Genomic DNA, 14179 nt, shown 5'->3' on the forward strand with positions numbered 1-14179 from the left:
CCCCAGCTTTATTGAGCTATAGTTGACATAATATTATGTAAGTTTAAGAAGTACAATGTGATGATTTGATATACAGGTGTGTTGTGAAATTATTATAAGGTTAGTTAACATATCGATCACCTCACATAATTACTTTTTATGTGGTTAGTACTTTTAAAATGTACTCTTAGCAACTTTTAGGTATACAATAAAGTATTGTTAACTATATCAATCAGCATCTATAATGGACATTTATATATTAATACTCGCAACTGGATAGAGATTAAGACAGCATCTTCATATCTCCTTCACCAGAGGGCTCCAGTAAATTTTGGTACTTCAGTGCTCTGCCTGCTAGGTTGAACCTGCTTCCAAGTGGCCAAGCTTTGTGAACAACATAGTGTTAAACCACATCATGACATGAGAACAACTGCCATACAACACAGTAGTCCCCTGCTATACAAACTAGGCATGCACTTCCTACCCAAGGAGGAAGGTCTGAGCAACATCCAGTAGGACCCTCCAAACTACTCTCAAATCTCAGCATGAAGAGCTTTTCTATTGTTTCTATGTAGATATACTTGTTGACTGCAGTGTCTTGGAGGAATACTGGCACTTGGCTGCCTCACTCTCCAGGGGCTATATATTCCAAAACCAGTGACATGGTGTATGGTATTTGGTATATATCCATGCAGATCGGAGTAATCAGGAGTCTTGTGAAATGGAGGCACTATGCAAAGTAAGCTAAGACTTTGATGTCAAGAAACAGAAACCAAAAAACTCATAATTGAGAGTAAGCAAAGTGGTAACAGGAAAGACAACACAGAGCACATCAAATCAGAAGAGGAATCAAATCCTAACTAACTGGATGCTTATTGAAATCCATGGCCAAGTGAGTCTAGTGCCTTTCAGGATGAAAAGCATCCAGGATTTCACCATCAAAAAGGAATTTATGTACGTTTTTCCCCTTTTATATAATAGCTTATCATTCTTTATTAATTATCATAAAGATGAAGAATCACAAAATTTGAGGGTTTTAAGGTAACATGACCTTTAGTCTTGTTCTTCCTATACTTCTGGATATCACAGACAATTCAAATTTCTAAAAATATTAAGATAGCTAAGGTTGGTTTGTTAACTTATTATTTTTCTACTAGAGGCCTGGTGCATGAAATTCGTGCATGGGGGAGGGGGGGTGTCCCTCAGCCCAGCCTACACCCTCTCCAATCTGGGCCCCTCGAAGGATGTCCTACTGCCGGTTTACAGATATTAGGCCTAAACTGCCAGTCGGACATCCCTCTTGCAATCCGGGACTGCTGGCTCCTAACCTCTCACCTGCCTGCCTGCCTGCCTGCCTGATTGCCCCTAACCACTCTGCCTGCCGGCCTGCTTGCCCCCAACTGCCTCCTGCCGCCAGCCTGCTCGCCCCCAAATGCCTCCCCACCAGCCTGATCATCCCCAACTGCCCCCCGTGCTAGTGTGCTCATCCCCAACTGCCTCCCCTGCCAGCCTGCTCGCCCCCAACTGCCCCCCTGCTGATCTGCTCACTCCAAACTGCCCCTCCCCCTGCTGTCCTGATCACCCCCAACTAACTCCCACTGACGGCCTGCTTGCCCCCAACTGGCCCCCCTGCTGGTCTGCTCACCCCCAACTACCCCCCCCACCCCCGCTGGCCTGATCACCCCCAATGCCCCCCCCCCCAGCCTGATCACCCACAACTCCCCTCCCCTCTTGGCCTCTAACCGCCTCTACCTCAGCCCCGCCACCATGGCTTTGTCCAGAGGAACATCTGGAAGTTCTCCTCGAAGGTCTCCCAGTCTAATTAGCATATTACCCTTTTATTAGTATAGATAGAGGCCTACCTGGTGTACCAGTGGGGGCTGGCTGGTTTGCCCTGAAGGGTGTCCTGGATCAGGGTGGGGGTTCCCTTAGGGCATGGGGTGGCCTGGGAGAGGGGCCTGTGGTGGTTTGCAGGCCAGCCATGCCCCCATGGGGTGAGAGTCCCTGCTGGGGGGGCGTGGCCAACCTAGGTGAGGGGCTGAGGAGCGTTTTCAGGCTGGCCACACCCCCTTCAGGATGGGGGTCCCTGCTGGGGGGCGTGGCCAGCCTGGGTGAGTGGCTGATGGCTGTTTGCAGGCTTGCCAAGCCCCCCAGCGGGGACCCTCACCCCATGGGGGTGTGGCCAGCCTGGGTAAGGGGCTTTTTTTTCTTTTTTTTTTCAGCGCCTCCTTGACTGGAGGCCAGGGCCGGCTGGAAGCAGGTATCTGGGATTTATTTATCTTCTATAATTGAAACTTTGTAGCCTTGAGCGGAGGCCAGGGCTGGCCAGGGTGGGCAGGAAGCTTGGCTTCCTCCATTGCCAGGGGCAACCCAAGCCTCCTGCTCGCTCCAGCTCTGTGGCCGCTGCCATCTTAGTTGGGTTAATTTGCATACTCTCTCTGATTGGCTGGTGGGTGTAGCAGAGTGATGGTTAATTTGCATGTTTCTCTTTTATTAGTATAGAAGAGCATTAACTACCATATATTTATGTGATAATTTCAAAAGGGTTTTCTACTGTCAAAAAGTAGGAAGTATAAGATTAAGAAAGAGTTTTTATTTTTAAATAGATTTACAAAATTGAAGGACAAGATTCTTATTTTATTCAGAAATGTTAAAAACTAGCATTTGTCCATTAACAATGGTTGAAAACCATTAACCTAATCCAGTGATGGTGAACCTATGACACGCGTGTCAGCACTGACACGCATAGCCATTTCTGATGACACACGGCCGCATGCCGAAGATGAAACATTTGCTGCTCCTGAGGATGAAACATTTGTGACTAGAGTCTTGGAGTTAGTTTTTTCCTCAAAGTGACACACTACCCGAGTTATGCTCAGTTTTTTGGTGAAGTTTGACACACCAAGCTTAAAAGGTTGCCCATCACTGACCTAATCTGAACACTCTCATGATATTCACATCACTTTGGTAAATCTCCTGAAAAATTATTTGCTGGCCTATACTTGAATTTCTTCAGTTATGTGCAAAATTGTACCATTTGAAGTATCTCATTTGTTCTTAGATTCTAAAGAAATCTACTTTACACTGAAGTCTGTCTTCCTATAAACATAGCATTAATCCTTATCTTAGTCTGAAAGGCTTTTCATAACAATAAAGACTGGGTGGCTTAAACAACTGAAAGTTATTTTCTCACACTCTAGGAGCTAGGAAACCCAATATTAAGGTGCTAGTCAATTCAGTTCCGCGCAAGAACTGTATTTCAGAGAGCCACCTTATCACTATGTCCACACATGGCTGAGAGAGAGAGAAAATGGAGATCTTCTTATAAGGGCACTAACCCTATTGGATTAGGTTGACATCCTTATTACCCTCCCCATAGGCCCTATCTCCAAATGCAGTCGCATTGGGGGTTAGAGCTTCAACATATAAATTGTGGGGGAGCACATTCAGTCTAGAGCAGACTTATTCTGTTTCATATTATCACATAAAACAAGTCTCAAACCCTTTCCATATGCTAACTCTACCAATATTGGGGGAAAAAAGTATAACTTTCTTGAGCTCCTAACCTTTCTAAATGATTTTAAGTCTCATCAATAATTCAGATCATTCTCTGAATATAGTTTAAAAGAGCTTTATCACTACTAAAAGGAGTAACAAGAACATAAACAATGTAAGCACATCTACTTAGTGTTAGAAATATTTTTTATTTTTATAATTCAAATTACTAATTATATATCACTTACAATGTAATATGTGTTTAGGTTTTTATAGCTACAATACAGCAACACAATATTAATAGTTATTGTGCTTTCAACTATAATCACAGCTTAAAGATATATACACATATATGACTTCTAATATGATCTATAATTTTATTCTTGTGTTACTTTCTTTGACTCAATTTTAAGACCTTGCATTGATGATGATAATGACAACAACAATGATACTAAACACCAATGATCTCTTTTTCTCCATGCTGAGTTCATCTTGGGTGTTGGAAAGCACAAATTACACCCCTAAATTGCAGGTGGAAACATGGGCCATTACTGGAGATACTCTACACTAGCTAAAAAGTTAGCTAGGTATTCTTCCTGTGTAGTGCCATGGTTTTAACCAACATTTTGGGACATATTTTTTTGATGAACCATATGTTGGAGCAATTCCTGACCTGGTGGCAACATATGAAAGGTACAGGTATGATTTTGTATTTTTTTTTATGTGTGAATACATTTTTTTATAAGGTTAGAATTTTTGAAAATTTAAATGTGAAATAGTAGTTCCAGCTTTCATGCAGCTAAATATGACACTTGGATGGATATTATTTTCTCCTTTTTTTACTTGTTTTACTATAAATACATACTGTGGCATCATAAAAGCACATCTTTATTTCTATAAATAATGAGTCTAGCAGAATGCCAAACAGAAACTCAATATTCTTATTAATATAAGAAATGTAGTAGCTAGTTTAGTGAATGCCAAAGAAAGTAACTATTTCTAAAAGAAGGGAAGATTTTAAGGGACTCATATTCAGTGCATATGTTATCCTGCTCTTATGCCTGTGGGCTCTCAGATGTACAACAAAAAGAAAAGAAGGCTTAGTTGATCTAGTTTTGTGTAGCAAAGGAACTCAGAAGTGTTTTTATCTTGAAAACCTTGGAGTAACTCAGAAATGAAAACTCAATCTCAGACAAAAACAAACATTCTCTGAGTTTCTGGACATAACAATGCATCCAAAAAGTGACCTCTTTTGGAAAATGGAGTTCCAAAGAATATGGAACAACCATATATTCTTGATATCATATTATTTGCATTAGGAACTATAAAATATTTTATTTTAAGAAATATATTTTGTGATTTACTCAGATAATATGTTATCTGTACCTATAGAAATGCAAATAAATTGCAATGAATGTTCTCAAAGACCTTAGTGTCTAGGGGAGGGAGACCTGACTACTGAGGAGAATGTGTAAGTGGTGCTATAGGAACACAAGTAAGGGAACACTGAATCTTCCTTACGAATCCAAGGAAGCATTCACAAATTATCTAACTTTAAAGAAATTAGATGTAATGTAATCTGTATTATATACATATCATAATAGAGTATTAACATTTTTAGTCTATATTCCAACTAATTTTTATGACTTTAATTAAATTTTGTAGATCTTCAATTCTATTATAAAAGCAATGGCCTCTCAAAATATAAATTCTCACAAACCTTCTCTTGCATTTCAGAAAAATGTAATCATAAAGGTATTGCTTCAATAATTACATTGTTTTCTGTTTCTTCAAAGCTGCTTATGTAACTTATTTGTGCAACTGGACTGCTCATTGTTCTGAGTGCTACAGCTTTTTAACCCTTCCCCCTTAATTCAATGGCATCTATAATTTTAAATGAAAGTTGAACTTACACATTGAAATGGCATTTTAAAACGGCCAATGCTTTTATTAAGGGTCTCCAAGTGCTTTCTCAGAAGTTTCTTTGCTTTCTTGGACTTGGGATACATCAACTTTCATATTGTTGTTAATTTGATGTTATTTATTAAAGTCTTTCCAGGATAATTTTTTAATTTTCTCCTTTTGATTTTGTTTAAACATTCAATTTAGAGTGATTATACCAAATAGCATGGGAAAAGTCCTCGATAATTTGTGTGCTGCTTTTCATCACCTTGTAATTTTATATACAAGCTTCAAATTGAACAACTTCAACTTCTGGCCTTCGGACAATAATTGAAGAATGACATATAGAAAAGCAGTTTGCATTACCAACAAGATCTATACTGAAAATCACTAAATGTGACTATAGGAACACAGTCCTAGATCAACTGCCAAATTAATTTTAGTATAAATTCATTAAATAGTGTTTAAAACAAAAACGTATATTTTCCCTCATCATAACATTACATGAATGACACAAGAGAAGGAGCCAACATAAGTTTTCCTATTGATGTTGAAGACTACTCTGAGAAGTAGAGGTTGCTAATTAATTATCTGAAGATAACTGGTCCTCTGACAAGACCACTTAAAAGCAATTTATTTATAAATTGGGTCAAAATTTTATAGTACACATGAAAAAGTATTTTCTTGTAATATTAGTTTAAAATATAATAAAATTCTTAATTTTTATTATCTTATGTGAAAAAATTATAGAAAAATATAATGATTATGCTTTAATTATTAGAACAGATCAAGAATAAATTAGAAATTGGTTGTTTCTGATTTTTCTTTTTTTTGGAGGGAGAGGAGTAGGAGGACATAATCCTCCTAAAAAACTATATAATAACATGAAATAACATATTTTACTTTTATTTTTACTTCAACGGTAATGTCATAAATAGGTTTATCATTGTGAAATCTACTATTCTAAGATTTCATCTGTATTCCCAGGGGCCTCATCCAATCTATCAAAATTCAAGTCATTCTATTTTAAAGTGCCTAACCTATCACAGTTATTCTAGACTTTCTTTTCTTCAAATTTTAACTGTCTACCTATGCCATGTTTTTATTTATCTGTGCTTCTGAATGTAATTAAGTTGTTTTCAATGTCAATTTAATCAATACTGAGAAATCTTCCATCTTTTTCAAAGTGGACTTCCTCTTTGAAGTTGATGTGATAGATTTAACCACACAGGGATGTTAAGCTGAGAGGGCTGCTTGAATGGAAGGATTGAAAGGTGGTCCCTTCATTAGTGAATGATTTCATGTCTTGATTACTTTTTTATCCCCTGTAGAGAAACCTTTTAAATGGGACTCAGACAAATTATTTAATATTTCTAACTTTAGTTCCCTTGTTTTCATATGGAGTTGATAACAGTTCTTACCTCTTAAGTTGTTGTGACGAGTAAATTAACTGTTTTCTATAAAGTGGTTAATAGAGTATCTGGCTCGGGAAATGTGTTCAATATATTTTGGCTATTATTTTACTAGATAAGCTACACACAATCATCACCACTCTACCAAGCAATGAATAGGAATAACAGCACAGTTTTATCGAAGATGTCTTTCACTAAATATAACTCAAATTTAACTATGCATCCCTTTTTATTTCTTACATTTAATTTTATCATGGCTACACATCCAACAGAAATGCAAGTAACTTACACAATAACTTTAAAAAGCAAGGTATGTCTTCACTGAAAATTTGCAAAGGACCAAAGAGAGGCAGAATAAGGGTAGTCATACAATGAGATTTTCTAAAAAGTATCTTTAGAAATACTTCCCTCCCCATGAATCCCACATTTTTAGTAACTGGCCCAAAAGCTCCTCTCTCCCTCTTTTACCCCGACCTCTCTCCTGGTTTTTCTGACTCACAATATTCACCCCTTTTCTTATTTCTTTAGAGCTTCATATATTTTGCTTTCACAACTGACAACTTTTTTTCTTTTTTACCCTCATAAATTTAAACTCCAGGCTTTTTCCTCTTTTTACCAATTATTTATTAGCCCCCCCCCCCAAAAAAAAAAAAAAAGATCTAGAGACTAAAAACCAAGAAGATGATGTTTCTGGTCATAGCTGACTTTGGTTCAGTTCTTGGCTACCTTTAGTAGCCATCAGAAATGGGCTCAGTCATTATCCGCTCAGTTTCCCTACAGGTAAAATGATGGGCTTAAAGTGATTTCTATCAATCTTAGTTCATATACTCAAGTTTGGAAGAAAGTGTTCCAATTTTGTCTGCTTTTTAAAATAATTCCATTGAAGCCCTGACCGGTTTGGCTCAGTGGATGGAGCATCGACCTGCGGACTGAAGGGTCCTGGGTTCAATTCTGGTCAAGGGTATGTACCTTGGTTTCGGGCACATCCCCAGTGGGGGGTGTGTAGGAGGCGGCTGATCTATGTTTCTCTCTCATCAATGTTTCCAACTCTCTATCCCTCTCCCTTCCTCTCTGTAAAAAATGAATAAAATATATTTAAAAAAAATAGTGATTTCTAAGCTGACTTTCAACTAAAACTTTGTATGACTTTCTAATTACATAAACTCTTAATTTAAGAACACTATACATAGAGCATACTTGTGAGAGACGTTAACTTTAAACGCAGGCAGACAGAGCAGGGGTCCAGTGGGAAACAAAGGCAGGTGGGACATAGGCAGGGCAGACACGGCAGTTTGAGCAGCCTAACCACAGGAGCCAGCCAAGCAGAAATAATAATAAAATGTATCTGGACTCAAACGGGGAGGCACAGGAAACCAAGGGAGGGCCTGCATTCACAAGGTGTAGGAATGCAGAGAAACAGAGAAAGTTCAGCATAGGAACAGAGAAAGAACCCATAGAAACAGGAAAAGTTCAGGTTCAAAAGCGCAGGAATGTAGACAAAAGTAAAAGGAGCAAGAGGAGGAGGGGGTGAGTGTTAGGTGACAGAAATAATAGAAATGATCACATGTGGGCAATGCACCTCTCTGGAGTTTGAAGAGGATAGAGCAAGCCCTTAGGCAGGAGAGAGAAGTGTCATGTAGAACAATACGGAGGGAATCAATCAGGTAGTGACACAGGTAGACATAGAGCAGGCTTGTAACCAATATAAACCCCTGACGACAAGGCTTTAACAGGCAGCCCATTATTGGACCACCCTTCCTGTGTAGGAAGTAGAATCTGCTTGTAATAAATTTTCCACACTTTTGCTTAAATCTGATCTGCACAGCTCATTCTTTGGCATCACTAGACAAGATCCTAGGAAAAACCCGCAGCTCACTGTTCGGTTATCACTTGGAAAGTAAAAATAGATGTAAGATCACTTTGCCTAAAAGATTCTTGCCCAATCATGGGAAGACATGTATATGGTGCTCCAAACAAGTAAAAACCTAATTTCCCCCCTTTCTCTTCCCTAATGACAAATAAATCCATTCTCACAGAAGCAACATGCTTTAAAGTTTTCCTTTGAACCTTCAAAGTGTATCTGATTATTAGAAAAATCAATCTAATGAATCCAAATTAAGTGGCTCTTGGAATTTTTATTAAGGAAAGTGTAGATACTTTTACATTAAAAAAAAAAAAAACTAGACAGGTAATAAAGGGGACTATTTTTAAATGGTATTTTTAGTGTCCTCATAAGTTTTTGTTATTTTCACTGTTTAAGTATCATCCAATTTACTTAAGTGTTCAGACTTAAAGTTGATCATTCAGAAGAACCTCAAATGGGGATCAGTAAACATGACAGTGAAGTCAGGAGGCAATTAAAACAATCAAGGAAACAAACAAAATGTGAAGAACCAGAAGAAAAAGATTATTTTCTATCGGCAATAGCTATGATAGCCTGAGGAACATTAGCAAGGACAAAGGAAGAATGTGCTAGTGGCAAGAAAATGAGAGAAAAGAGCGGGAATGGAGACAGAACTCAAAAGAGCAAAAGGAGGAGGTGGGGAGTGTTAGGTGACAGAAATAATTAGAAATGATCCCATGTGGGCAACGCACCTCTCTGGAGTTGGAAGTAGTGACAACAGAGGATAGAGCCAGCCCTTAGGCAGGAGAGAGCCGTGTCATGTAGAACAATACTGTGGGCACGCTGTGTCAGTCCCGCACTGTGAGGCTTAGACATGCCTGTGAAGTCCTGGCAGGTCAGGCCGCAGGGAAAGGGATCAGATAATACAGGAGAACAGCCTGTGGGCACTGACAGGAAAAGTCACAACCTGCACTTTTTGACACCCTATGCTTGGCGTATGACACACAAACTATAGAACAATTAGTACGTAATCGGCAGAGACACTTACTGAACAGAGCTCAGAGAACTGTATTGCCTGCAATGCATTTGGAAATGTTAGTATAAATAGTGTGATGTGTGTATGAATATGAATTTCTTTTAAGCTATACTTAGAAGTGTTTGGTTAATATGTTTAAGCTTTGGTGGTAGATTACATTCCTAAGGCTGCAAACGTATCTCTATCTTACATTCTCTTTTTCAGTATAAACTTGCCATTTCTCCACTGAGAAGGGGAGTCTGTTTCTCATTGCCTTTAATATGGGCTGACAGCATTATAAAAGCAACAGGAGTGACATTTTAGGAGCCCCCAAATTAAGAAGGTCTAGAAGCTCCTGCTTTTGTGCTTCGGGCAAAGCCAGTCACCACATAAGAAGTCTAAGTAACCTGCGATGGCCATGTTGTATGTGAAAAAGCCGCTGCTAGCCTATGCGAAGGCAATGGGCTGGGGAGGGGGTGGGAGAAGGGGAAGTGAGAGAGAGACCCAGCCAGCCTTCTGCTTTTCCAGCCATCCTACATGAGACATAATACACGTAAGTAAAGACGTGATTTTGGACATATCAGCCCCAAAAGATTCCCAGTGGAACAAAAATAATCTCACCTCAGTGTGTCCTATCACTATTGTAGAATTGTGAGCAGATAAGGGATATCTGTTGCTTTAACCAGTAAGTTTTTTTTTTTGGAATGATTTATTATGAAACAAAAGATAAATGAGGTATTATCTTAATCAGGAATCCACACTTAAAAAAAGAGCAGGAAAAGTTGGTTGCTTCACATTCAGATGTCTTTATCAAAATACAAAATGTATTTTGCTAATCAGTACATGGGATATTAGATGTAATATTTGTTATTAAAGAAATGAGTAATTTCCTGTCTTAATTTAAAAATATTTCATAATTAAGTATAAGGATATGGCAGGCATTGCCCGGGCGGGTGTGGCTCTCAGTTGTTTGGAGCAGCATCCCATACACCAAAAGGTGGTGGGCTCGATTCCCAGTTAGGGCACATACCCAGGTTGTGTGTTCCATCCCCAGTCAGAGAGTGTGTGAGCGGCTCCAATGTTTCTCTCTCACATGTGTCTCTCTCTCTCTCCCTCCTTCTTTCTCTCTCAAGCTCTCTCTCCCCCTTCCTCTCTAAAATTTATTTAAAAAAAAAAAAAAAGGAATGTGGCAGGCACAAATGACTTTTACATGCAGCCCCATTTGTCATTTTTCTTCACTTTACAGACTGTACCACAGGCTGCTTGTTGTTGCTGTCAGAATGTCATGTGTCAGCCTTAAAATTAACCTTTCATTCAAAATATGAATTAAGGGACCTAAAGACAGCATAAGATTTTCCCAGACTAAATGATTTTGGAACAATCTTTTTATGCTTCTTGGCCAATATATGTTTGAAGGAATGTAACCTAGACTAGACTTGCTTTCTTTGTAACATACTCCCTGGTGGTGAATCTGAAATTCCAAAAAATTATTGATTTTGTATAATACTCCAGGATACATAATCTCAAATATCAGAAATGATAACTGGTCAAAGCATTTTCAGCATGAAGCTATCCTGTTGTCAACAACAGCATTTTCACTCATGTTTACCACTGAGCTTCATGCAAATTTAACTCTATTCTATTGAAATTAATACAATGCAAAACTAAAACCAATTCAGTATATTTCTACTCAATAAACATGTATGAGTCCCTGTGGAGCCAGATATTAGCAGGGGAGATTAAAAAGCAAAAAAAGAAAAAAGAAAGAAAAATCCATCATTTCATTAAGTATGCACTCAAGTGGAAGAATACGGAAGTCAAAGTGAGGCCTGCATTAAAAATAAGAGGAGACTTGCTAGAATAGACAGACACAGGTTGCCATGGAATCCTATTAAAAGGAAGTTAACGAACACTTCACTGTCGGGGAAAGCTGTCTCCAGGAACTGGACAGGACAATTGGACAGAACTTCCTGGGTACAGACGAGGAGCAGTGTTCTTCCCAGACAGAGACAGGGACACTTATCAAAGGCACAGGGCAAACGGAGTCTGGAGGTAACTCATTGGAACTACAGCCCTGGGGATGACTGTGAAACCTGGAAAATGAAGGTCTGGGGATAAAGTTCGTGTTTGCAAACCAGAAAGAAAGGAAGCTGAAGAACCTGAAACAAGTCAGGGATGTGATATCTTAGAAACCCTCCTCTGACAGCCCGGCAGGGACTACTAACTGGGAATGCTAATGATTTCTGCAAGGACGTGCAAGGGAATGAGCTGTTTTGTGTTCTGGAAGGTGGTTTTATATTCTACACTCTCCCCTGGTAGTCAGAGCCCCGCTCATTGCTTCAGCTAGAGCACAAAACCAGCCAGAGCTCACCTTTGAGCTTCACTCACTGTCTCATGGAAATCTCAATCTGCTACCCCCAGAAGCACTTCAGACTCCAAGGGACTAAAATAAATTTATTATCTTTTACCACTGACTTGCTTCCCTTCCAATATGTTCTCCCTCAGATTGGTTTTCTCAGCTACCTTATCAGCTAGGATAGAAACCTGGCTGTTGTCCTTGCCTCTACCCACTTAAATCCAATTTTTACATGTCTTACTGATTTTAATGCAAATATTTGTAGAAGCTGTTTCCTCCTCCCTAACTCTCATTTCCCTGAAAAACTGAGACTCTTACTTTTCCCCCCTGAACTGTTCAGCCCTCTGGTACTTAATCTCCTATCCTCTGCTCTTCTCCCAAATATACTCCCATACAGCTGCTAAGGTCATTGATTTAACACTGAAAGTGGAAACCTGGATAAATCCCAACTCCTTAAAATGACACGCAAGGCTTTCCAAGATCCAGCCACGGCCTCCTGTTCCATCCTCATCATTTATTCTCCCCCGCCTATCCCATTGTGCACTTTGGGAACCCTGAATTGTAATCTCTCCCTCACTCACACCCTGATTTTTTTTAACTTGTCTTTCCTAAAGCACACTGTTTTTTTGTTAGCATGCACTCGTCTGTTCTCTTTTCCAGACTGTCATTGACATCTTTCCAGACTCAGTTCACCTGTTATGACCCAGCTCAGTTGCATACCTTTCCACTTTGCATCACCAAATCCCCAGGATGCACTGCTCTTGGAATAGTTTATTATAACTCTCTCTCTCCCTTGGTTGTCTAAACCCCAAAAGAGCGGGGCTTCTTGTACTCACTGTTATATTCTCAATGTTTGCATATAATTTGACAAATAGTGAAAACACAAAAACTTTTGATAAAGAATGAATGAACAGATGATACTATATCCAAAACCCAAATAAATTCAATGTAAAGTAGCCTATCAGAATGCTTAATAGCTCTGGTGTAGAGCCACCCTACCCAATACGTAGCTACTCACCACAGACTAATGAACACTTGAAACATGGCTAGCTCAAATGGAGATGAAATCTAAGTATAAAAAACACCCTGGATTTCAATGACTTTTTAGGAAGTAAAAAGCATGTAGTGTATCCTATTAATAATGTTTTCATGAGGATTACATGTTGAAATGACAGAATTTTGGTCATACTGGTTTAAATAAAATAGATTAGGATTAATTTTGCTTGTTTCTTTTTACTCCTTTAATGTGGCTATGGAAAATTTAAAATTTATCATTTTAAATTGGGTAGAGTTACATGGAAACATTTGAAATATTCCTCCAGTGATTTTCTAGTTGGAGCCTGGACATGACTATTTCATACTGACCAAACAGCTCTACTCTGATAATGCTTGTCACAGAGATTCCTAGCTGGTGACAATGAATCATTAAAGTGAGCAAATTTTTTGTTTGTTTGTTCTGGTTCTTGTAAGCTATGTGTGGTTTTTGCTAAGGTGATTATTTGTGGCAAAGAGCATCTTTTGGCATTTCATTTGCCTAGTCTCTAGCACAAAGTTTTGTATGTAATGTGTATTCTAGAAATGGTTAATAGGTGAAGAACTATCCTTTGTCAGATATAATAAGAACAGTTCACCACTCAAACACATATGGATTTTGCATGTTCCATATGGGGTAAGCTGATGAAGATTTAAAAATATGTACTCTATTTTAAAATTTAATATTTCCAGAATACTACTGTCACTTGATGATGTTATTAACTGACACTACTAAAAATAAAGGGTATGATGAACAATTTTCATAAATGCTACATGTTGCATCCTTCTGCTTAGAGATTAAAATGAACATTAGCATAATAAAGACTGAAGAGTTTTTCAGAGAAAAGGCCAAAACAGAATAGCCTGTGTAAATATGTTTAACTCAGTATTTCAAACTTTTCACACTACTTGATCAGCAAGTTTTTTTCAATTACAGTTTACATTCAATAGTATTTTGTACTAGTTTCAGGTGTACAGCATAGTGGTTAGACAATCATATACTTTCCAAAATGGTCTCCCTAATATTCCCAGTACCCACCTGGCACCATACATAGTTTTTACAATATTACTGACTATACTCCCTATTTTTTACTTTACATCTCCTGACTATTTTGTCACTACCAATTTGTATTTCTTAATTCCTT

General features: G+C 38.5%; 1 protein-coding gene across 1 annotated transcript in view; it reads right to left on the reverse strand.

Annotated features, from left to right (window-relative positions):
* The window catches only part of EYS (eyes shut homolog), a 1391558-nt gene that overhangs the window by 503907 nt on the left and 873472 nt on the right, over positions 1–14179 (reverse strand). Inside the window, 1 exon segment of the mRNA XM_054722350.1 lies at positions 12547–12570. Coding sequence (XP_054578325.1) covers positions 12547–12570 — 24 coding nt within the window.

The sequence above is a fragment of the Eptesicus fuscus genome, chromosome 10 (assembly GCF_027574615.1).
Source record: "Eptesicus fuscus isolate TK198812 chromosome 10, DD_ASM_mEF_20220401, whole genome shotgun sequence".
NCBI lineage: Eukaryota > Metazoa > Chordata > Mammalia > Chiroptera > Vespertilionidae > Eptesicus > Eptesicus fuscus.